Here is a 27052-nt window from a genome sequence, read left to right as displayed (position 1 = left end):
ATTTAGATGAGCTCCCCAAGCAATGTCCGAGGCATCTGTCGTTAAAATCTGACTCGCCTCTGGCCGGGTCACAGAGAGTCCCTTGTTTAGGTGACATTCCTGAGCCCACCACAAAAATTCTTTTTGAAGGCAAGGTATTATTTGAATGACAGTGTCCAAATCCTGGCAGTGCTGTGTCCATACATTTTGAGATACCATTGTAGCTTCCTCATATGCAGTTTGGCATTGGGAAGCACCAGAATACAAGATGCCATGAACCCTAATGCTTGAAGGACTGTCCTTGCAGTCAGCACGGACTGATGAGATAGTTGATGGAAGTAAAGTGATAGACTCTTTTGTTTGTCCGGGGTTAAAAGGCCATCTGGGCTGCTGTATTCAGTCTCACACCCAGAAAGCACATGTCTTGAGAGGGTACTAGACTGGACTTTATTTCGTTCACAGAATACCCTAGGCATCTTAGCACTGCTATGACATATTCCAGATGCTGTAGAAGGTCTTCCTTTTCTTGAGCCAGAATCAGGCAGTCGTCCAAGTAAGGATAGATTTGAATTCCTTGAAGCCTGAAGTAAGCTATCACTGGAGCCAGAACCTTTGTGAATACTCTGGGCAGTAGATAAGCCAAAGGGCAATGCAGAGAACTGATAATGAGAATTTCCAGCTCGAAACCGCAGATACTTCCTGCAACTTAGCCTTATAGGCACATGAAGGTAAGCTTCCTTGAGATCTAAAGTTACCATCCAGTGATCTTTGCCTAGCAGAGGTAAAAGCTGTTGTAACGTCAACATCTTGAACTTGGGAATGTCCAGAAAAGTGTTGAGGAGAGATAAATCCAAAATTGGTCTCCACGTGTTCCCCTTCTTTGGTACTAGGAACAGGCGAGAATAAAATCCTAGGCCCCTTTCTGATACAGGGACTGGCTGAATGGCTCCCATCTGGAGTAACTGAGAAACTTGCTTGTGAGCCTCTTTTCTTTGTGGAGGAGGAACGTCTGGCATGCCTTTGAAAGGGGGCATTGTATGGAAATAAAATCTGTAACCGTGGTGAATGATATCCAACACCCATTTGTCTTGAGTAATTAAATCCCAATTTTCTTTGAAAAGAGACAGTCTTCCTCCCAAAGGAGCTGCCAGGCGAGAATGTACTGGCAGCTGAAAAGACAGGTCATTGGGTCTGTTTACGAAAGGACTGACCCCTGCCCTCACCAGAAGTCTGAGCAGGTGAACTCCTGTTCTAGGCCTAAAAGAACCCTGAGCCCTGCCCCTACCACGTCTAGACCTACCCCTAGACTGGGAATCATAAGCAGGATATGTCCACCCCTTAGCAGGCCAATTTCTACTAAACTTCGGTGGCTGCACCTGCAAAAAATCTTTAACAGTTTGCATAGACTTAGCTTTGTCCTCCATTTTCTTTAAAACTGCTTCCACAGGCGATCCAAACAACACATCAGACTGTAAAGGAGCATCCAAAATCCTTGTCTTAACATGCTCAGCTAAATTCTGATCCTTCAACCAGGCATGCCTGCGAAGAACAGAACTAGTAGCAGCCACCCTCGAGGAGGCCTGTACAGCATCAAAACCACATTGCAAAGAATGCTTACCCACTTGTTCAGACACATGAACCAAATCCAGCAATTCTTTACACTCAATACCTTCCGCCAAAGCATCCACCTTAGATTTTAATTGTGAAAGGAGATAATTCTGATATTTTAGCATGTGAAACTGACAATTCAATGCTCTCATGGCTAGAGTGGAAGAAGTATACACTTTCTTTCCCCACCTATCCAAAGCCCTTGCCTCTTTATCAGTGGGAACAGGATTTTTAATCACAGAAGCTTTAACACCTTTAGGCCCTTGAGAAATAGTTTCTGGGTCCGCCCTAGGACTCTTAAACAAATACTTATGAGCTTCGGCACCCTATAATACCTATCAGGCTTAACAGGAGCAGGAGGCAAAGAGTCTGGATTTAGGAAGCCTCTGCAAAAACATCTTCCACCACATTCAACACAGGAGGAATAGCTAAGGGCCTATGCTGGGGTAAAAACAAGAATTCCCTAAGCCTTTTCCTGGAATCAGAGTAATCCTGGCCTTCCCATTTAAAGTGCTCCCTCATGGAATGCAGAGTCTCTGAAAATGAGAAATCCTCAGGAGGAGAAGCTGTAGGAGTGGAATCATCCACATCAGAATCAGAATAAGTAGGATACTCCTGCAAGTCTTCCGCAGAAGACTCTGAAGCCTCTGAACACTGTTCAAAACTATCAAACTCCGGTTCCACCCTAGGCCTCTTATCAGGCGGGGGCATAGAACCTCTAATCATAGTAATCAAATCTTCTGCCATTTTAAGCATATGTTTCTTAGGTACAGAACCCAAATGCTAGGAGAAGCCCCCACTGAAGCTGAACTAGGCCTACCTCTCAAAGAAGTTTTGGCAACAGAAGGAGAGGCTCTAACTACCTTGGGAAGAGAGGGAAGAACAGTTACCTGAGAAGCCCCTCAGCCTGGCCTACCTCCTGAGAAGGCACATCCTGTAACAGTAAAGTTTCTGCCTGAGACTCCATGGAAACTCCTGGCAAAACCTCTGGCTCCACTGAGCCTTCTAAAGAACCGACGTCCGGGACTGCCGGTTCATCAACCCTAGGCTTCGCTGTTTTGTCCTTGCGCTTCTTGGGAAGTGGGCGCCGGAGCATCCGACGGCATTTTATAATTGCAACGCTTCCCAAACACTAACCTGGCACAGTCTAACCTCCTCTTAATAGTGCGTTTGTTAAACCTAGCACAAGAGCGGCAACCAACAACGCCGTGCTCAGGCCCTAAACAAGGTATACACAAGGTATGGTAATCCCTATGAGGTATCTGTTTCCCACAAGAAATACAGTTATTCACTTTTTCTGACATCCGGTTAAATACTGAGGCAAGAAAAACCAAAATGTTCCCCAACGGGGTACTTAGCCAACTCTGTTTCGGTCTGAAACTCCGGTTTCGGAAATATTTCAGAACGCCAACCTGCACTCGCAAAATTGCTTCTGCATCGGACCATGCGGCAAAAAAGACTGAGGATATGACGTCGGTCATGCGCATTAGTACCCTGACGTACTGACGTCAGTCTAATGCGCCCTGACCGACGTCAGCCTTATACTCTGGTATTCGGGCCGACTGGATGCGGACTATACCCAATAGTAAGGACTGCAGCAATGGGGAACGAAGAACATCACTGAGCCATAATATAGTTTCAACTCTAACCTTAAATTACAATAATATAATAAATAATATAAAGGAATTAATTACGAAATGGAATAAGTTATTTTTGAATTTTGAAGGCAGACTTCAGATTATAAAAATTATATTACTTCCAAAAATAAATTACATCACCCAAGCCATTTCCATGATTCCAGATAGAAAATATCTAAAAGGCAAAAATAAATCTCTTAAATTTTCTTTGGTATAAAAAAAAAAAAAAAAAATAGGATTGCTTATAAACACCGCATAAGATCCTGGAAGAGAGGCAGTATCAACTTTCCAGATATTGAAATATATATAAAAGCTTTTATTTTTAAAACTGTCTTTAATTGGTTTGATAATAATTATTTGTCAAGCTGGAAAACAGTGCACACTATAATTCTATTAAATGAAAATAAATTAGCTAAAAATCTTATCACAATAGATGATGATAATATACTGTGGCATGGCTTGATGATTAATATTCAATATAATATTTCTAAGCCAACTAATGTAAAACTATATAAATTACATTTATAGTTAATTCAGAAGGTTTATATATTCCAACACCGATATCAAGATACGGTTAGACATTGTAATACCCTTTAGTTCTACTAAAAATTTATTTTATAAAATTCACAAAAACACTAACAAACTGGCAAACAAAAAACTTCTCTTCTTGGCAAAATTGTATAAAAAAAATCAAAAAGCACTAGATCCTAAACAAATTCAAATTACATTCAATATATCAAATGATGACTGGTTGTTACTCCAAAACATACTTTCACATGCCAAGGATTTAAATAAAGTAATTCTTAATTCTTCATATAAGACTTCCCCTAAATTTATAAATCTTATGTCTGATATAACAACTTTAACTGGACTAACTTATCATCAAAAATCTACAAAATATTAATGATCTACAAATACAATACTAATGTAAAATTTTGGAACTATATAACTACAGGCCACCAATCTAATGTATCAGAAGAAAGTAAAACCTATCTCCTATATTCAATTAACTCTACATTTAATTTACAAATATGGAAAATTTACACTTGGAAATGTATACACATTGCATGTATTACACCAGATAAATTATCCAAAATTACAAATACTGGAAATCCTACTTGCTGGAGATGTTTACTAATCTGTAAAACTGATTGGATACATATATTTTATGATTGTGATAACATTAAAAAAATTTGGGATGACCTTACTAAATTCTTACAGGCTATTTTTACAGATGCATTTATTTTAACCAAATCTTTAATTTTCCTAAACATGAATGATAATATTGAAATGAATAAAAAAAGACATATCTACTTTGGTCCACATTAGTTGTAGCAAGGAAAATGTATAACAAGAGGCACTCCTAAAAATGGAGAACACTGATATCTGTGCAGTAACTGAGACCTGGTTCAAGGCTCCAGACAGCACCCCTGCAATACCAGGCTACAACTCTTACCACACACTTTTCAGCCACCAAACCAGGACCGCAACACTAAAGGTGGAGGAGTGTCCATATTCACCAAGGATATTCACAACACCAGGCTAGTTGCCCAACACAATGCATCTGAAATTCTCCAGGTGCAATTAACACTAGGTAAGACTGCAATCCAAATTGTAGCTTGCTACAGATCCCCCACCATGCCCCAAGATTCTCATTACACCTTTCTAAACATACTGGAAAATATTAAGATACAACCAAACATGCTAATACTGGGTGATTTCAACTACCCTGGCATTAACTGGGAAAACTACTTGTGTACCAACACCTTTGCCCAACGGTTCTTGGAATTCATAAATTCCAATGCCCTGGATCAGCTAATCCTTAGTCCCACGAGGGGCTCCAATATCCTAGACCTGGTCATTACCAACATGGGAAATCGATGCTCCACACCTATGGTCAACCCCCTCATTGGTCAGGTCTGACCATAAGCTAATCACCCTTGACATCCACATCCCACCCCCACCCCCCAGTAAGGAATCCTCCGTAAAAAAACTTCTCCAAAGCAAACTTCATGCTACTCAAGTCAGAAGTGACAAACTTCACGACACCCATGCAGACGGGAACTGAAAGTTCGACTGCTGAATCCTTCACTAAAGCACTGTAAGAGCACATCCACTCGTGCATGAATCGTGCCATCCCCAATAGAACCAAGACACGCTCCTCCAAAAAAGGAAGCCAATCTGGTGGTCCCGTGCCATAAACAAACTTTACAACAAAAGGAAGAAACTGTTGCAGAAAAGAGGAAAATCCCAGGATGCAAAAAACTCCCTTACTAGCCTCAGTAAGAAGCTGAGATCCCTCATAAAATCCTCCAAAGCTAGTTACGAAAATAAAATTGCCAAAGGCAACCACAAGGCATTCTACAGCTATGTCAAGAATCAAAATGGCAATGCTCAGATCTGCTCTGAGCTACAACAGAATGGCATTAAATATACTGACCCGAAGGATATTGCCAATATCCTGGCAGATCGATTCAGTGCAAATTTCACCCCCCTCTCACCCCCTAAAGGGCCCATCTCAATACCGAAAGATTGCCAAATTCCAGTAATAATGGCCACACAGGTAAAAAACACACTCTCCAAAGCTAGGAATACAGCATCCATGGGACCAGACTACATCCCAGGCTGTGTACTACATGAAATACAAAATGATCTGGCACCTCGCCTAACTGTCATATTTAATCATAGTCTCACCTCAGGCTTCATGCCCACTGAGTGGCGCACAGCTACAGTTATCCCACTCCACAAGGGGAATCCACCTTGGATCTGACGAGCCTGATCTGCAAGGCCACAGAACTTATTATCATGGAACTTATAAACAAAAACATTAACAACCTTCAAACACTGGACCCCATGCAGTTTGGGTTCGTGAAGGACCGATCTTGTCTCCTGAACCTGAATGACTCTTACGAATCAGTCTCCAGAGCCGTGGACAAGGGTAAGGTGGTCCACACAGCCTATCTGGACCTCACCAAAGCTTCGACACCATCCCCCACTCTGGAATCATAGATAAACTTACTAAATTGGGCATTAATCCCTATGTCACTCGATGGGTTGCCAACTGGCTTACTGACAGAACCCGCACTGTAAAAGTAGCCGACTCCAAATCCAGCTCCAGACAAGTGAAGTACCTCAGGGTTCAGTCCTGGAACCGCTCTTGTTTAGCATCTACTTCTCTGAAGTACAGGCCAACACTAAGGGACTCTGGCTAATAAAGTTCGCAGATGACTGCAAACTGGGAGCCATTATTGAATTCCCAAATGATGTGGATATTCTACAAAAGGGCCTTACAGAAACAGATGCTTGGTGCCAGAGCCATGGGCTCAAGCTCAATGCCAAGAAATGTATAGTTATTCCCCTTGGGAAAAAACATGTACCCGTGAATTACCACATAGGTGGCAGTACACTAAACACCAAAAGTGTGATAAGAGACTTAGGGACACGTGGACAGTGGTCTCACCTTCAATAACCACATCGTCACAACAGTCAGGAAATCCTTCTATGTTGTCAACTCACCACTAATGTCTTTTCATCCAGAAAAAAGGAGGTCATTGTCCCACTGTACTCATCCCTCATTAGACCCATTATAGAATACCATGCCCCATTTGGTATGTACCTCTCAAGACATCTGCAACAACTGGAAAGGCCGCAGAAATACCTCACTAAAAAATCAAAGGCCTAAAGCAGATGCCCTATGCTGGCAGTCTAAAAAAACTCCACCTACACTGTTGCATATCGTCTACTCAGATGCGATCTCTGCTTAACATACAAGACCATGTCAAACCCAGAGCTGTTGGACATGTTACACTTAAAGAAATCCCAATCCCTCAGAGACACGTGCTCCAGGAATCTAAACCTTGTCATCACAATGAACAAAACATGCACGAGGGATAGGTCCCTGACCCAGAGACTCCTCAGACTCTGCCCATACATGTCAAGCAGAGTGCCTCTTTGGCCCTCTTCAAAAGGAACCTTGATTGGATGGGAGAAAGGAAATTCACCCCGGGGATCACGTCAGTCGCCCTGCTAGACAGGGGTCCAGGGAAGTAAATATTGTGGGAAGAAATAGCCAGGGTATTGTTATGGCTAGGCTTGTATAGGCCCTAGAGCCGAAAGCATAGTACCAACCTATGAACCTATGAGTATCCAGGGCGAGAGCAGAAGGCCTTCCACAGCATTTTGTCTCAAGGAGAGAAAGAATCATACAGACAAGTTTCCTTCTTACACATTATGGGAAGCATGTCCTCAAACTGAGGCATGAGGACAGGACAGTGGGGACTACTCTCCTTCAGCCCTTTCCATGTCCAGTGTAGAGAACTTCTTTTTCTTCATGATGCTTGGAGAGGAAGAGTCAAAAGATAAAGATAATGTGTGAGATCAGAACATATGTTGTCTAGCCTACCATTATCCCTCTAATCCTCTGTGAAAAAAATTGAAGAACCATGGACCCAGAAGCATGTGTATCTGGGGCTGAGGCTTCAGGGAATGCACACACAAAAGAAAGTGTTAGATCTGTGCCTCTTCCATCTTCTCGGACCTTGATGCTGAAGTGTTTCCCACTGACTCCAACAATGCATAGACAGACATCCTCAAGAAGCTGGATACCAACACCCCCCCCATGGCCAAGGTTGGTGCCAAGACACTTCTTGATGTTGGTGATGGCAAAGGTAGCATAGGACCCACTCCTCAATGGCATCAACAGCATCAGTGCCAATACTGGGTCTATGCCTCAACACTGACAGTCTTGGTCCTAGAAATGATTAGCAATGAACAAGCTGGCTGCAGTTTTACAAGTGTCAACAGACCTGTCTGTGCTGAAGGAAGGAAGAAATTTGTGCCAATGAAACCTGATGAATGATCACCAGTCTTGCTGGCAACAAGACATGGAGGCCAGAGAGGAGACACTGAAATGGAAGAATACCACTGGAGTTGGCACAAGAAGGGGAACAGAGAACATCGTCCTTCAACTAAGCTTTGACTTGAGTCCTCATCATTTTCTCCCAGGCCACATCAAGGTTCAGAGGAGGACTGTGAAGAGAACAGGCAGAAACAGAGTAGACAGAAAAGGACTAGGTCTGGTGAGTTAAATCTTGGACAGCTCAGGCTCAGACACAGAAGACACACTACTAAGTCTTTTCTTATGAAAAGACTCCACAACAATGGAAACTTCACCCTGATATACAGTTGCGTGTTTCTCTTTGGTGCAGAAGCAGATGAAGAAATTATATTTGCAGGCTTATTAATAACAACAATAGCTGAACTATCCTCTACTCTCAGTCTTTTAGCAATAAGTGGGGAAGATCCTGGTGAAGAAGCAGAAGATACAATGCCCCTATCCACCTTTCACTTATCCTTTTTCTTTTCTGTTTATCCTCAAAAGAGGATTCCATTTGGAATAATCCTTTCAAAATGAACTTGTATTTACAAGACTTTTTTGCTCACAACTATTACAAATGTCACTGTTCTTCTAATTGAGATACACCACAGTACACCATACACAGAAAATGCCTGTCCACAGATGAGATTCCTCTGCCCACATTCAGGGCACTTTCTAAATCTAAATTCTTTACCCATGTTACCTACACAGTTAAAACTTAGCAACTAAAAAAATGAAGCATGACACTATAAAATGAGGAAAAATCTCTATAAAATTATAATGAAAGTGTCAGAGGAAGGGATGACTCAAGCTAATGACCAATACAAAAAAATCTGACTTCTATTTTGCAGAAAAGCACAGGCAATTGGACAAGTCATTCAAAACAGGAAACTGGCTGGCAAACCAAACTCTTGCGTGCTAAAACAGTAAAAAAAAAAGAGCTTGCGGCTGTTCCACTTTGATACTTTGTTGGTCACAGAAAAAGAGATTTGGGGATGGGAGTAGGCACAAACGATATTGTAGAAGCTAGAGCCTGAGAAGGACTTGCAGACGTGAGCTGATTACTGCCTGCAGCCAAGTGGTGAACTAGACTGTGCAGGATACTAAGATTATGACATCTAGACTATCATATGTAAACAGATGGAAAGAAGTGGAGGAAGTGACAGATTTTATTTCCCTTGGCTCAAATATCTCTGCAGATGGAGAATGTGGTCATAAAACCGAAAGAAACTTGGATAAAATATCAAAAGGCAAAGACATCAAACTGCCAACAAAGAATTCCTTGGAAAGTAAACTGTTTAAATCAGCCAGTACTTAAACAAATAAACCCAAGCTGCTCAATGGGAGGCCTAACAGTAAAATTAATTCAAATACTTTAGCCACATAATGTGAACAGAGATTCACTGGTGAAAACATTAATGCAGGGGGAAAAATGGGACAGCAAGGATTAAAATGGATAAGCAATGAATAATGATTTATGAGAATTAATGAAGTGGTTGTTGAAGGACAAGCCATGGGTGCTAAAATCATTAAGGTCATGAAGGATCAAACTTACTAAAACACAACAAAGGGAAGCAGTGTGGCAAAAGTGATAACTGAGTGACATGATTCCCCAGGGTTTGATTAATAAGACAGCACTATAAACTAAGAACATCTCATTGCTATTACAAGTTTTTCCCCAGTTTTAAAATCTAAACAAAATGGAGATACTGGCATACAAACAATTCCTATCCTACTGACAAGTACAGTTTAACAACTTTCTTTCTCTGTACTGTCAAAACCAGAAAGAAAGGATGAATGAATATATGAGGTTGTTTGACTGCCTGTCTGTTTTGTCTGCTAAAGGGGTGCAGATTTAATTAAAATTATGTTGTTGTGTCTTTCGGCTTTTCCAGGTTAGGGGTCACCACCCAACCTGAAAAATACTTATGACCTATAACTGCAGCCCGCAGGCTGTTCACATGACAAGGTCCGGGGGAAGGAGGGACTGTTGAAGACAAATGAAGAACTACTCAGATGGAAAGTTATGGTGAGTACATAACTTCTTTATCTGAAGTACTTTACTTCATTTGGTCTTAAACCTGTGGGATAGAGTCCCCAGCTACTAAACTCCTGGGTGGCCCTCATGGAAGGATATTCCGGAGCACCGCGGAACCAAAGGATGCTCTCCTTCTGGAAGTCAAATCCAATTTGTAATGAGAAATAAATCTATGAGATGAGGACCAAGTACCTGCAGAACAAATATCATCCAAAGAGATTCTAGACCAAAAGGCCACAGAAGTAGCCATGGACCTAGTGGAATGAGCTTTCACCTGACCTGGAGGAGACATGCCTCTGTCCTTATACACCTGAAGAATGTATGAAGAAATCCACCTACCAATAGTGACCTTGGAGATAGGTTCAGGGTTTATAGAAGGATACAGTTGATCAGATCTATGGAAATTTTTGTCCTGTGTAAATAAAATCGTAACTGTCTATGAACATCCAGCAAGTGGAGTTTGTATTCCATTTTGTTAGCAAAATTAGGAAAGAAAACTGGTAAATTGATGGTTTGATTGATATTAACTGGTGATGCCACCTTGGGAAGAAAAGATGGAATGGTCCGAAGGGAAATCCTATCTTTGTGGAAAATCATATAAGGAACTTAGACGGACAATGCCTGCAGTTCTGAAACCCTTTTAGAGAGGTAATAGCTACCAAAAATGCTGTTTTCCAAGATAAGAATTTTAGATCTGTGGTTGCAGCGGGTTGAAAAGGCAGAGCGACCAGAGCTTGAAGAACCACAGTAAGGTCCCATGGGGGAACAGGATCCTTGACAGGGGGGGCGTAACAGAAAAGTCCCTTTGATAAAGGCTTTACACAGTCTGGAGGAGGCTAGAGAAGCAGAATTCTCACCCACATGAAAATGAGAAATGGCAGCCAACTGAACCTTGACAGTAGAAGAACTAGCTCCTTGTTGAAAAATATCAGCTAGAAAATAAAGAATGGAAGAAATAGGAGCTGTGAAGGGGTCTAAACTCCTTAGAGAGGCCCAAAAGTAAAAAGTTTCCATTTACTGCGATAAACCTTTCTGGTTGAAGACTTATGAGCAGTCACCAGAATAGACCTAACTGAAGCGGATAATCCAAGAGTCCTAGCGATCATGGGAACTGCAGCAGCCAAGCTTTGAGCTTCAAACTGTCCAGGTTCGGATGAGGAACCCCGATGAGTGTGAAATCAGATCCTGAATGGGATCCAAGATCCAGGGCGGAGCCAGAAGGTGAGACCAGAGGACGGAAACCATACCTGGTGAGGCCAAAACGGGGCTATGAGGATCACTTTGCTCCCTAGTCGACGAGCTTTCTATAGAAACCTCGGAATAAGAGGTACTGGAGGGTAAGCATACAGAAGACCAGGAGGCCAAGCATGGACTAGAGCATCTCTGTAGGAATCCCCCGGCATGGGGTTCAGAGCGAAAATCTCACTGCACTTCGCATTGGAAGGAGATGCGAAGAGATCGCAGCAAGGCTGACCTCACTCCAGGAAGATCTGCTCCATTAGTGAAAGATTCAGAGACCACTCGTAAGGCATCAGAATAGTCCAACTTAACCTGTCCGCTAGAATGTTGGACTGTACCGGAATGTGCATTGCAATGAGAAAACGACAGGTGGAGATCATCCATTCCCACACTCTCATGGCCTTGCGACAAAGGGGATAAGACCTGGTCCCTCCCTGTTTGTTGATATACCAGACCACTGACATGTTGTCTGACTGAATTGCAATGGCTCCCAGAGGAAGAAAGGCATGAAGGGCCTGCAATGCTAAAAGGACCAGACTCATCTCTAGAACGTTTATGTGCAAGCTGGTCTCTATAGGGGACCACAGGCCTTGGACTGTCCTGCCCGAACAATGCCTCCCCCACTTGAGTTGGGTGGTGTCTGTGGTCACTGTGGCTTGGACAGGGGCTGGAACAAAGGGTCGTCCCTCCAAAATGTCCAGAGAACACATCCACCATACAAGGGATGACCAACTGACTCAACTGAGTTGTACTGGATACGACAATGGAAGTACCAACAGGGAACATTGTACAGCTAGTGTCCACTGTAGAATTCTCATATGTAACCAGGCACACGGGAGAAGTGTTATGGTCACCGCCAGTGAACCTAAGGCCCTCAACACGGATTCCGCTGATGGAAAATGAGAATGGTAGATCAGAGACATGCATCCTCAGGTTTTGTACTCTCTCCAAGGTCAGGAAGATTTTGCACTGTAATGTATCTATCCTTGCCCCAATGTAGTCTATCACCTGGACAGGATCTAGAAGTGATTTGGATGCATTGATTGTGATCCCCAAATGCAGGGCAAGGTTCAACAAATAATCCCTGGTTTGAGAGAGTAGACACCTGGTGGGAGCAGTGAGAAGCCAATCGTCCAAGTACGGAGAGACCTGAATCCCCTGAAGCCTCAGGTGAGCCGCTACCACTGCCATCACTTTGGTGAACACCCTGGGGGCCGTGGTGAGACCAAAGGGTAGGGCTCGAAAGTGGTAATGATGGACTCCTAGCCGAACGAGGAGGAACCTCCTGGAGCTTCTGTGCATCTTTATGTGATAGTAAGCATCCCAGAGGTCTAAAGAGCACATCCAGTTGTTTTCATGCAGGTACGGCATGATGAACTGTAGTGTGACCATCCAGAATTTTTCTTTGGCAACTGACAGGTTCAGGGTAGATAGGTCCAGAATGGGCCTTAAGTCCCCGTTTTCTTTGGCACCAAAAAAAAAACCTGGAGTAGAAGCTGGATCTGGACTGATCTGGGAGGATGGTTTTGATGGCTCGTTTTCCTAGCTGCCTGGAAATTTCCTGTGCTGCTGCCTCCCTTTGCGGGACTGGTATGTCCGGGAGGTGTCTGGGAGATTTGGGAGGACCCACAAAGGGATACAGTATCCCCTGGATATGATCTGAAGCACCCAGCGGTCTGATGTTATGGACTCCCATGCCGCCAGGTGCAAGGACAATTGTTCCCTGACTGTCTGCAGAGTAGAGCAGTCGGGCCACCCCTCAGGGTTGCTGTCCGGGCCTGTCTGAGAAAGGTTCTCGAGAACCAAAATTCCTCGGACCCTCCTCTGCTTCTGGGCCGGTGTCCATTCTGTCCCACTCTGCTTCTCGGGGAAGAAGAAGAGCCCTGAGTGTCCCAGGAATACTGTGACTTCCGGAACCACATCTTCTTTTGCCCTCTCTGATTCCGGGAAAAGGATCTTTGAGGGTTCAAGAAGCGGATTACGATGGCAGACAGTGTCTTCCCTTCCTTCTCACTCTGGACTAAAGTCTCTTAGATGGTCTTAGCAAAGAGAGTGGAGCCATCATAAGGGGCATTGGCAAAGGATGCCTTGAAAGGTACCGAAAATTGACAGTCTGAGCCAGGCGTTCTGCCCTAGCCGCTCCTTCAGAAGCATGTGAAAGGAGTCACATGGACGTGTTGGAGACTGCTTTCAAAGTGGCCATCCTCATGGAGAATGAGTCCCTGTCCTCCTGCAACATGGACTTAAGGGGTGACTCCGCCAGCTCCTTGACCAGGTCACGTTGCAGTCTCGTGACATGGGCCAGGTAGTTCAGCACGCTAATAGAAAAGGTAGCTGAAGCGTAAACCCATTTCCCTAAGTGGTCCAGCATCTGTGACTCGGTGAGGAGGATGAACTGAGGCTCTTGGTCAGGAGGATGAACAGAGGAACTCTCTTGGGCTAGTTTCTTCTTTGTGGCTGCTGCTACCACCATAGTGTCTACGGGGGAGCCCTTCTTCCACACTAGCCTATCCGAAGGTGGACTCAAGATCTTGTCAGGTCTTTTGGGGATTGGTTCCACAGTGTCCGGCTCCTTTCAGGCCCACGAGGTGACCAGGTCCACCAAGGGATCTGCGGGAGAGGACACCCAGGAAGTAGATGGGCCCATGCCGAAAGCCTCCAGGAACACGGACTCATCATTAGAAGGTTTGAGGGCAGATCAACCTCCCCATTAGCGAAGGATTTCCATGATGTCTCCAAAGGAGACATCCACGGGAGGTGATCTGGGGGAACCTTCCCCATCATCCAAATCCGTATCCTCGGAGAGGAACTCGGGGAGTCCAAGTGCCTCCTCTTACACATATGCTTGCCAGGCACATCTCCGGTGGGGCTCTCCAGGGGGAACTCGCAAGTCACTTGTTCCTCAAGGGGAACCATCTGGGGCTCCTTGAGCACAGGCTGTCCCTCTGGTAAAATGATGGGATTTGTAGAAAGAGCCGAGGAGGTTGAAGCAGAGTCTGAGGGGAGAGTCAGGGGTCTCGATCCAGTGGAGAGAACCTTTTCTACCATGTCAAATGCAGAGGGAGAACGAACCTCCTGGGGAACCATTAAGAAAGCTGGTCTCCCCAGGTCTGACGAGAGAATCGGAGTCGGGCCCAAAGTGGACGGAGCTCTGAGGGAGGGAACTTGGCCCAATAAAGGCAAAGCCGATGAAAAACGTTTCACTACCTGGAATCCGACACCCAAGCTCCGGCTCAGAGAGCGGCTCGGATCCAAGCTGGTCGGATCCGACATGCTCCAGGCAGCTGTAGGTGTCGAGGAAGCAGGTACCATCGGAGCCAACCCCCTGACTAAAGCCATCCTCGGATCAGAGTACTCCAAACCCGGTGGACAGAACGGAGGAGAGATGGGTGTAAAAAAAGGGAAGCGAGCTTCACCCTCCTCAGGGAGAGGGGGCTGGCAAGACCCCGATCTGGATCTGAGTATGAATGAACCTCCTCCTCATTTTATCCATGTCGACTTCCGATAAGGACCACATGGACCTCGACGAGGCCACGGACTCCAACCTTGCGGGTTGCGGAACCAAGGCCCTAGATGTAGAGCGCGTCTCCTCTGACTCCAGGGAAAACCTCGGAGATCGGAGCCGAGGGGAGTCATGGATCTTATGACTCTTAGCAGGTGAAGGGAGGTCCAGGGACCTCTTATATTTCTCTGACCTGGATTTTGGATCTCTCTCCTTCTCTCTGCCCCTTTTCTGCTCCACTTCTGCAGGCTTTGAAACGGGAGGTTGAGTCCCAGCCTGGAAGGGAGGTGAAGCAAGGGCAAGAGAAGGAGAAGCAGCCACAGCAGCCGCTGTGACTGAAGCCGAGGATGAGGCAACTGCCTCAGAAGTGGGAAGAAGGCCTTACAGGGCCAACTTAGCCTTCCTGTCCTTGACTGCACGTCGGTTAAAACCCGCGCATATTGAGCAGTCTGTACTTAAATAGGCAACGCCCAAGCACATTACGCAAAGAGTGTGGCCATCTGCTGGGGACAACTTATGGCCACACTCAGTGCATCCTATAAACACCGGCTTATCAGCCATTCAGACAACGAGGGAAAACAAGTAGAGAGAAAAATATTAGTTTTCCCACTGAAAAACACTCGCACACAGAACACACTGAGGGGGGAGGGGAAGCAAGTACACTAACCAACTAAGCTAAGCAACAATAAAGTTTAAATACACGACACATCAAGCGAGGGGAGAAGGGGAATCTATACTAACCATTATCCGAAAAGTTAGAGAGAAAAAAAGGCTTTCTAAAAGCTTTCAAAATCCACTTACTACTCGGAGCTCTGGAGATCACGATGCTTCAGCTAGCCGTGGCAAATAAGATCTGGGGGTTGGAAGGTAGAGGAGGTGAATTATGGGTAAGGGGAGGAGCTTGGAGCTCAGAGCAGATGCTAGTAAAATTGTCGGCTCGGATCAGATACGGATCCGGTATCCCACAGATTGAAGACCAAATGAAGTAAACTACTTCATATCTATTCTTACTTGCATCTCCCCCATACCCTTCAGAAAGCACCCTTTTTCCCTCATACATATTTTACTCTGAAAGATGGTACCCACTTGGACTCGGTTATCAGCAAACTGCTAGCCTTTTGGTGAAGATCAAGTGTGTAATAACACAATGCAGCTGTAATAAAAACTGTTAAAACGTTTTGCTGGCAACCATTGATGTGGTGACATTTTTGACACCTGCAAATAATGTACAAATCCTGTATTCAATAATGGGGAAAGCACCGAGAATAAGCTTTCTCAGATTGCTTCTATCCAAGCTCAGTTCTAACACATTTTCAATATTAATTTTTTCCCAAGTTCATGTATGCAAAATAAGAATTTCAAAAACTTACCCTCTTCATCTTCCTCTTCTCCCAGTTCAAGATCAAGATCAGATCCCAGCTCTTCGTCTTCATCACCAATTCCTGCTGCCCTGTCTTCATCACCTTCATCCACTGGGAGAGCAGAATAATTATCCAAATCAATTTTAGGAAGTGCCTAGAGAAATAGAAGCAGTAGCCTTTAAGCAGTACTTGTAATGTGCAAAGTGATTTACTTTGAACTGCTACGAGCTGCTACATTACCGTCCACCCAGCTTCGATAAACTTGTATGTTACAGCTGAAGGTGTCAAGTAGGTTTACATCTGCTGTAAAGTTACTTACTATACTGACCCCATTGATGTAACTTTGATTTATGAATAATTACAAGTGTTCACAAATGGTACTTTTAATGCTGACATATTTTTGTTTCCCCTTTTGCAACACTAAGGTAAAATCAATTGAAAATACATAAATCATGTGATCAGTGTACATTTGTACAAGCTTTTCTTGACTGAATATGTTGCCCTACAAAATCAGCAGCTGAAATGGAATGGAAATAGTCTTGATATTTACATTACTTTTTGTTTCTGGCAATTGGCAGGGGTCACTACATGTATAAGAGCTTGTTTTTAAAGGAAAACAAGGAGCACTGGGTGGTCAAGTGTCATTTCCAAAGTGACTTGGTATAAAACAGAGGCTGTGGAACATGAACCCACGCAAGTAGGATGCATTTCATTTATGCCTATCTAAACTAATATGTAATACTATCAGCAATGACATAAAATCATTCCTTACACTATGACACTTCCAAAATTCTCAACTTGTTTTAATAACAGAAAAACAATATATTCTCCTATGCACCAATACATACAAATACACACACAATTTTTCATTTCTCCTATATTTATCCCATACACACAGCAGAACAGTCACAAACTGTGCCATCTGCTACCTTATAAATAAATGCCATGTTACTTCATTTACTGTGTTCCACAAGAGATGGTTCTTTTTACCTACATTAGAATTACATGTTTTTGTTCAAGTTTTCTGTGAATAAATTTAGTAGCAATAAAAAGTGCGGGACTACTGAGTGCAATATAATCAGCATTAATACAATGCAGATACTGTATACTTTGAATGAAACATGCAAATTACAGCCATAAATGTCATGAAACAGTTAAGAACCAAAGTTTCACATAAGTGCTGTGTGTTACATGATTCCATAAAATATTTTCTGGCAGGGTACAGACTAGAAACCACTGCAGCAAATTTAAGAAATGTTAGTACACATTTTATGGTTGATACATGGGTTTCAGCACTAGTAACCTGCAATAGATGTGAATACATAACAAAAATAAAATTCTCCTTCAACTTGACAAATTAAAAAGACAGACGGACACTCTACCACTGTTTTCTTCTGCTTTGTTTTCTTAAATTTTCTCATATCTTCGGCAGTATCATCATCTTCTGTAGAAAATAAAATGCCATTATTATTTTACTCACAAAACAGTTTTAACTTTCTTAAAAGGGCAATGCTTATCTATTACTACAGGTTTCAGTATTTTCATTATTTAAACACAAACCCTCATCCATGCATTAGATCATCCATTTTCTATAAAAAAGAATCAAAGAAAAACATGATGTGCAAAGAGCTTTTTTTTCACATTCTGCTCAGCAACTGGCTAAGCAGAACAGGTGTGGCAACACCTGATAGCAACTGTAGTCCATTCTTCCTACGACTTGGTAATCGATACAGTAAAATATAACTAAATCAGCAGAAATGGCTGAATGTACCTTGCTTGCTTGTTTTACCTACTGGATACAAATGCTAACACCCAATCTAAGTAACACTGCACAACCAAGAACATCTGGAAAGTTGTATTTCTCCCTCAGAAATTCATCTACTAACCCACTATGTGGGGGGAGGACCCCTTCATACCCCAACTAAATATAACCTATTTGGAGTTTGTAGCATTTTGATGTGGGGGTATTTTTAAATACTGGGGGTTTCAATGACCAAATTATTTGACACATAGAACCACTAAATTATGTTTTGCTGAAAACTATTCTGACAATTTACTAGGCTTCTGCATGTCAAGTGTTTCAAAGGCTTCTCCCACTATTCGAAGCCTTGGGGAAGAAGCCCAAAAGATAAAAAGGACAAGATGAGATAGACATCAAACATCACTTTAAACAACAAACATGGACTGGACTTGAGAAAAATTTAATGCCCGTGACAAAAAAAGTAACTAAAACTACTTTCACATAAGCACAAACCAACTGAGTGATTCTCCAAATAAAATAACCACCACTAAAAAGAGAGTGAAAACCTTCAACAAGCTAAGGAAGCAAGAGTTTTGCCATACTCTCAAGTTGTAAAGTTTACATTGCAAAGACAGGGAAGAGAATTATGGAAAGGAAGTTTGAAGTGAAGAACCTCTTTAAAATGATGATCCAAGGGTTTACTACTGATCAGTCTATGAAAGACATTAAAGTTTAAACCTACCTTAAAAACATGTCTCAGGCAGCACAGGTACTGATGACTACAGAGCCAACTCTCAGGATCCAGATGGTAGCTCTTTTACATGTGTCACTCTATGCAGTCCTTCTGCCTGGTATACATACCAACTTCAGGATCTTGGAAATGTCATCCAGTAAACATTGGGGGGGGGGGGTTAGAGATGCATCTACAGAAACCAAGCTCTAAAGTCCAAGTTGATATTCAAAACACAATGGTAAGGCTGCATACTTCTACTGCTCAAATTCTTGCCACAATTCTTATAATAACATATATGGTCTTATGACTGATCATGAGCTAATAAGGATAAATGATGGACACTCCACTCTAAATTTAGTCAAGACTATGACTAAATTTATGGCATAGGAGGATAGAGCTCCGACTGAGACGCAGGCAACAGAGATTCAATTAATGGCCCTGGCAGTAGAGGAGTCAGCCAAGAAGGAAGAGGGTTTGCCGACTCAACACTCTAAGAGGGATGGGAGGGGGATGTCTGTGCTTGGGGGAACACTGTGATGGTGCCACTATTCAAGTGAAAACTACTTCTTATGCTTCAGGAATGGTGGGTGAGGCTATTTCCTGCAAAGTCAATTAAAGTCACGACAGCATCCATTGCGAAAGCCTACTGCAATCACCCTTCCCATACACGTCACAAAATGTATGGAGATGTAGGCTAGCCATAAACTAAATAAAAATTATTCCTGGTAGCAGCCTACATGATGGAAGATTCTTGCCCACAGTGATAAGGGAACAAATGGGTCAATCAGTTGGCTAAGAGGAAGATGATGATCAGCAAGCAGTGGAACCAGAACCTTTGACAAAAGATGACAAATGCAGAATGCTAATACCACGAAGGTTCTTCTATAAGATGGGGAACATTTACTCCTTACCTCAATCAGATGGATGATGCAAGAGGGTACAAAGAATGGGGTCTACATTAGAAAATTGAAGTTTCAAAACTTCTAATGTTCTAATATCCAACCCTATTCAGCGAAAGCTGAAAATATCGAAGCAACAGAAAACCAAATTTTTTCCTAGGGAAAGAACTCGGTTGTCCATTTCTGTTGCTTCGGTATTTTCAGCGCTGTGGTGGAAAGTTACAGGTCGGGTTCAGGTAAGTGTGCGACTGAGTGCGGGTTAAGTTAGTTAGGGTGCAGGTTAGGTATGTGTGTGATTGTTTGGACGTGAGAGTTAGGGCGGGTTAGGTGAGTTAGGGTTAGGGCGCGGGTTAGGTATGTGTGCGATTGTGTGGACGTGAGGGTTAGGGTGGGTTAGGTGAGTTAGGGTTAGGGCGCGGTGAGGTGAGTGTGCGATAGTGACAGACCTTAGGATTAGGGTTTGGGTTAAGGTAAGTGGATAGTTAGTGGTGTGTGTATAGTTTAGTGTAGGGTTAGGTGTAAGATTTTAGGTGTATGTGTGTGGATTGCTGTTTGTTTGGTGTGCTTGTGTTGTGTGCATGTGTTTTGGAACAGCAAATTTTTTCCCTAGGAAAAAATTTGCTGTTCTGTATGTTCGATGTTTTCAGCTTTCGCTGAATAGTGTTCGATATTAGAACATTCAAAGTTTTGAAACTTCGATGTTCTAATATAGACCCTAAAGAATGTGCCTGTCTTATCAATTAGTAACACCAGTTAATATGACACAGAATACAAAAAGCACAACTGTGTAATAAACTTGTCACAAAGAAAGTACAGTTGTGTAAAATCTTAGCATGACAGTAGATGTTCTTCTCTTCAGTGTTGCAGTATTCTTTGCCTAAGGGATTTTCTGCCAAGGATAGCCCAATGTTCTTCAAGTATACCAAAGCCTTCAGTACTTAAAGGCATCACGTATCACACGTATCCTCCCTGCACAATCAGAAAGCATAAAGGTGACAGACAGATCCACACACTCAGAACTTATAACGCTCCAGGAGGAACAAAATGCCCTTAGAGACATGAACACATGCATCTAGAAAGAGAAAAACGAGAAGAACTCCTTGGCCAGAAGGGCAAGAAAAGTACAAGGCAAGAATTTGAACAGAGGAAGTAGGAGGAAGGGAGCAAATACTATAACACTGAAGAGAAGGCCATCAACTGTTATAAGATTTTACACGACTGTACTAAGTCCTTCCACATCACTTTTGCAGTATTCTTTACCTAAGGGAGAGTAAAAGAGCTAAAGAGGAAGCCTGGGAGGAAGATGGCACAGAACAGCCATCTACAAAACCATGCACGATAACCCTGGCGAACCCAGCTCTGGCCCTGGAATTAATATCCAACTTGTAATGCTTCGTGAAACTATGAACAGAGGACCAAGTAGCAGCTCCAAGGATGGAACTTGTATCCAGACCCCTGAAAATAACACCAGAGGGAAATATCCAAGCAGAATGCACGTTTACCAAGAAGGAAATACATTTTCCATGAAAAGAACAAAAACAATTGGCCTCAGAAATCAAGGAGGAGATGGTTTGCTTAGAAACAGCCAAACCCAAAGTCCTGGGATGAAAGGAAACAAAAAAAGCTGCTCAGATTTATGAATAACTTTAGTTTTATCTGAGCTGTCTCTGCAAATCCAAGGTGTGAAAAACTTTCTTACTGGCAGACTGCAGAAAAGAAAAAATTGAAGTAAGAAGAACATAAACCAAAAAACGGACTTGCTCGACGAAAGTATGATGGCACAAACCCACAAAAAACGAGTATCCACCTGAATAATATTCAGCAAGGGTTTAATAAACCAAATCCACAAAGCGTAAAAAAGACAGTATGAATTAAGCGCTTTTGTTTGGCTCCTGCCAAACTTTTTCAAAAAACAGTTATACATCACTTCCTGTTGTTTAAATAGATTAAGTCGGTGATGTAAGCAGTTGAGTTCATTCAAAAAATTAAAGAAATAACATGTCTTAAAAGCTTTTAGCAATGTAGAACCAATACATAAAAATAATACTATAACAAACAGTGCAAGTACTGTCTCCGTAAGCAAAACGCTGAAATCTATCTAAACAATTATTTGTATGGCTATCACAAATCTTTGTGAAATTGTGATAAAACATCAAACTTAAATTTCTATGAAATGTGTAAAGCGTACATAAAATAATACATCAAAAATATATCAAAAGAATACATCAAAAGAAGCAGCGTGTAATCAGCATATGAAGAAAGTTTGCTCACCACTACAAATCCTTATTCAAACAAGTCCAAATTGTGTGGAATATGTGCATTAATCCAATAAATGTATGTAAATGTATGTACATGGAAGTAAAACGTCCCTTTAATGTCTAATGATGCTAGCGAATGTGCGCTTGTGTATAAAAGCGCTCAGCCCATATTCGTAAGGTTTTTTAAGCCAGCATCTGAAAAAATACAATAAAAGTAATAATTATAGTTATTAATTTGTTCCATGAATGATGTTTGAAATATAAATTTGTAAATTATATGTGTGTTTGTAAATACTTGATACCAATAGTTATATAAATATGTAAATAATTTCTTAGTTGACCCACAACAATGTCTCTAAAAATAGACACAATACGTTAATGATAATATCGTAATAGATATAAATCCAATAAATGTATATACATGGAAGTAAAACGTCCCTTAATGTCTAATGATGCTAGCGAATATGCGCTTGTGTATAAAAGCGCTTAGCCCATATTAGTGAGGTTTTAAAGCCAGCCTCTGAAAAGATACAATAAAAGTAATAATGATACTTATTAATTTATTCCATGAATGATATTCGAAATATAAATTTATAAATTATAAATTGTATGTGTGTTTGTGAATACATGATGCCAAAAGATATATAAATGTATAAATAATTTCTTAGTTGACCCACAACAATATCTCTAAAAATAGACACAATATGTTAATAGTAATATCGTAATAGATGATAAACGGATGAATTAAATAATGCATTAAGTTAATATTCCATAAAAGTTTTAATTAATATTCCTTAAAAATATATCAATATGAATATTCGTTTTATTTTTAATGTAATTATAAAAGTCTAATATTAAATGTAAAATATAAAATAAATAATTAAATAATTAATTAATAGTTTGTAAATTAATGAATTTAATAAATATTCTATTAAATAACAATAAAATTAGGAAAAAGCTTTATCTAACTAGTGATTTCAATTTTAAAATACTACCAATAGATAAACAATTATTTAAACCTGGCCAATAATTGGCATTCAATCTTAATTGCCATTCTAGCTCACATCTTTCTAATAATAATGGCCAGGCCCCACCTCTGATGTCTACCTTCAGGACATCCAATACTACAAATTTAAAGTTGTGCGATGTATTTGTACTAATGTGTTTGGCTAAAGCATTTAATTCATTTCCATCTCTTATGGCCCTTATGTGTTCACCTATACGTTGTTTCAATTTCCTTTCTGTTTTACCTATGTAGAATGAGGTACCATCATTACATAAGGCACAATACACAACTTTTTCTGTATAACAGCAAGCTTTTTCCTTTAAGCAAATCTTAATATTGTTTATCCTCAATTCATTCGTTTCAAATACATACTTACAATATTTGCATCTACCACATCTAAAAGTTTACCCATATTTTGTTTTGTACGTGTTCTCCAAGTGTTTTTTCAAGTGCTTGCCTTTTTTGTACACTACAGATGGAGTATTAGTAAAAAGAGAGTGCAATGTTGTATCCGCCTTAATGAGCTGCCAATTCTTCCTTAAGATGTTGTCTATAGAAGTACTGTCGGAATTAAAAGTTGTAATGAAGCTCTTAGTAAATGGTAACATTCCTGTATTGTTTGGTGTTTCAGTATCAATGTGAGTCATTGTAGTATGATTATTAGTGTTGTTGTCCGAATGTACCATATTTGAACTCGATACGTTTAATATAGTTTTGTCTACCTGATTTAATAAAGGTATGAAGTGTAAAATATCTCTTTTATAAACTACTTCATTCATAATGTTGTATATTAAATTGTCAGGATAACCTCTATTTTTAAACATGTCGCACAAATTCAGACATTCAACTATGAAGTCATCTCTTTTACTAATCATTCTAGAGGCCCTAACAAATTGGCCCTTTAAAACAGCTCTCTTCTGAGTATAAGGGTGGCAGCTATTAAAATGCAATAAACTATTACTGTATGTCTCTTTTCTGTATATTTTTGATTTGAACTCTCTATTCATAGTGTCCTTTTCCAGTAAAACATCCAAGTAAGATATAGAAGTGGAATTTATGGTGGCTGTAAATTTTAAAAAGGTAGTTGTTAAGTTAATATAGTTTAAAAATTCATCTAATTTATCACTATTACCATTCCACAAAGTAAATATGTCATCCAAGAAACGTAGATAAATTTTACAAAAGTTAAAAAATGTTGAATTAAAAACGTTCAATCAAAAATATACAGAAAAGAGACATACAGTAATAGTTTATTGCATTTTAATAGCTGCCACCCTTATACTCGGAAGAGAGCTGTTTTAAAGGGCCAATTTGTTAGGGCCTCTAGAATGATTAGTAAAAGAGATGACTTCATAGTTGAATGTCTGAATTTGTGCGACATGTTTAAAAATAGAGGTTATCCTGACAATTTAATATACAACATTATGAATGAAGAAGTTTATAAAAGAGATATTTTACACTTCATACCTTTATTAAATCAGGTAGACAAAACTATATTAAACGTATCGAGTTCAAATATGGTAAATTCGGACAACAACACTAATAATCATACTACAATGATTCACATTGATACTGAAACACCAAACAATACAGGAATGTTACCATTTACTAAGAGTTTCATTACAACTTTTAATTCCGACAGTACTTCTATAGACAACATCTTAAGGAAGAATTGGAAGCTCATTAAGGCGGATACAACATTGCACTCTCTTTTTACTAATACTCCATCTATAGTGTACAAAAAAGGCATGAACTTGAAAAAACACTTGGAGAACACGTACAAAACAAAATATGGGAAAACGTTTAGATGTAGTAGATGCAAATATTGTAAGTATGTATTTGAAACGAATGAATTGAGGATAAACAATATTAAGATTTGCTTAAAGGAAAAAGCTTGCTGTTATACAGAAAAAGTTGTGTATTGTGCCTTATGTAATGATTGTACCTCATTCTACATAGGTAAAACAGAAAGGAAATTGAAAGAATGTATAGGTGAACACATAAGGGCCATAAGAGATGGAAATTAATTAAATGCTTTAGCCAAATACATTAGTACAAATACATCGCACAACTTTAAATTTGTAGTATTGGATGTCCTGAAGGTAGACATCAGAGGTGGGGCCTGGCCATTATTATTAGAAAGATGTGAGCTAGAATGGCAATTAAGATTGAATGCCAATTATTGGCCAGGTTTAAATAATTGTTTATCTATTGGTAGTATTTTAAAATTGAAATCACTAGTTAGATAAAGCGTTTCCTAATTTTATTGTTATTTAATAGAATATTTATTAAATTCATTAATTTACAAACTATTAATTAATTATTTAATTATTTATTTTATATTTTACATCTAATATTATACTTTTATATGTACATTAAAAATAAAATGAATATTCATATTGATATATTTTTAAGGAATATTAATTAAAACTTTTATGGAATATTAACTTAATGCATTATTTAATTCATCTGTTTATCATCTATTACGATATTACCATTAACATATTGTGTCTATTTTTAGAGATATTGTTGTGGGTCAACTAAGAAATTATTTATACATTTATATATCTTTTGGCATCATGTATTCACAAACACACATACAATTTATAATTTATAAATTTATATTTCGAATATCATTCATGGAATAAATTAATAAGTATCATTATTACTTTTATTGTATTTTTTCAGAGGCTGGCTTTAAAACCTCACTAATATGGGCCAAGCGCTTTTATACACAAGCGCATATTCGCTAGCATCATTAGACATTAAGGGAAGTTTTACTTCCATGTATATACATTTATTGGATTTATATCTATTACGAAATTATCATTAACGTATTGTGTCTATTTTTAGAGACATTGTTGTGGGTCAACTAAGAAATTATTTACATATTTATATAACTATTGGTATCAAGTATTTACAAACACACATATAATTTACAAATTTATATTTCGAACATCATTCATGGAACAAATTAATAACTATAATTATTACTTTTATTGTATTTTTTCAGATGCTGGCTTAAAAAACCTTACGAATATGGGCTGAGCGCTTTTATACACAAGGGCACATTCGCTAGCATCATTAGACATTAAAGGGACGTTTTACTTCCATGTACATACATTTACATACATTTATTGGATTAATGCACATATTCCACACAATTTGGACTTGTTTGAATAAGGATTTGTAGTGGTGAGCAAACTTTCTTCATATGCTGATTACACGCTGCTTCTTTTGATGTGCTGATTACACGCTGCTTCTTTTGATGTATTCTTTTGATGTATTTTTGATGTATTATTTTATGTACGCTTTACACATTTCATAGAAATTTAAGTTTGATGTTTTATCACAATTTCACAAAGATTTGTGATAGCCATACAAATAATTGTTTAGACAGATTTCAGTGTTTTGCTTACGGAGACAGTACTTGCACTGTTTGTTATAGTATTATTTTTATGTATTGGTTCTACATTGCTAAAAGCTTTTAAGACATGTTATTTCTTTAATTTTTTGAATGAACTCAACTGCTTACATCACTGACAATCTATTTAAACAACAGGAAGTGATGTATAACTGTTTTTTGAAAAGGTTTGGCAGGAGCCAAGCAGCTTTAATTCATACTGTCTTTTTTACGCTTTGTGGATTTGGTTTATTAAACCCTTGCTGAGTATTATTCAGGTGGATACTCGTTTTTTGTGGGTTTGTGCCATCATACTTTCGTCGAGCAATTCCGTTTTTTGGTTTATGTTTGGTTTGTTTATACTCTTAGTGTCTTGGTTTATGGTATGGACATGCCTGAGACGGAGGTTGAAACGGCACCTGAAAGCATTTTGTGTAGCCTGACACAGCTTATTGAGAAGTTAACGGACAGAATTGATCGATTGGGGCAGCGTACTTTATCGCAAGGTTTAAATTTAACTCTTCATTCTAATCCTTTTGTAGACATTAACGGGACTGGAACTAACTAACAAATTTCTGGTCATTTACCATTGGACAGGCGAACCAGTGTAGGAGACAACGAACAACCATCTACCTCAGTTGATTTAAACACAAACAGGAAAAATGAAATTTCTTCGTGGTTAAATAACACTTATGGTTTTTCAACGACCACGAAGACTACTACAGGTACGCAAAAGTAATTTAATGACAAACTATCTGATTTACACTATGTT

General features: G+C 40.1%; 1 protein-coding gene across 1 annotated transcript in view; it reads right to left on the bottom strand.

Moving 5' to 3' along the window:
* The window catches only part of DHX37 (DEAH-box helicase 37), a 1097190-nt gene that overhangs the window by 732257 nt on the left and 337881 nt on the right, over positions 1–27052 (bottom strand). The window contains exons 13-14 of the mRNA XM_044068525.1: positions 17623–17684; positions 16250–16394 (exon numbers count right to left, since the gene is read on the bottom strand). Of these exons, the coding sequence (XP_043924460.1) occupies positions 16250–16394; positions 17623–17684 (207 nt within the window). The remainder of the gene's footprint in view (positions 1–16249; positions 16395–17622; positions 17685–27052) is intronic.

This window comes from Protopterus annectens, chromosome 4.part0 (genome assembly GCF_019279795.1).
Source record: "Protopterus annectens isolate FY-2018-M chromosome 4.part0, PAN1.0, whole genome shotgun sequence".
NCBI lineage: Eukaryota > Metazoa > Chordata > Ceratodontiformes > Protopteridae > Protopterus > Protopterus annectens.
The sequence above is the reverse complement of the archived record's forward strand: the minus strand, read 5'-3'. Positions and strand labels throughout refer to the sequence as shown.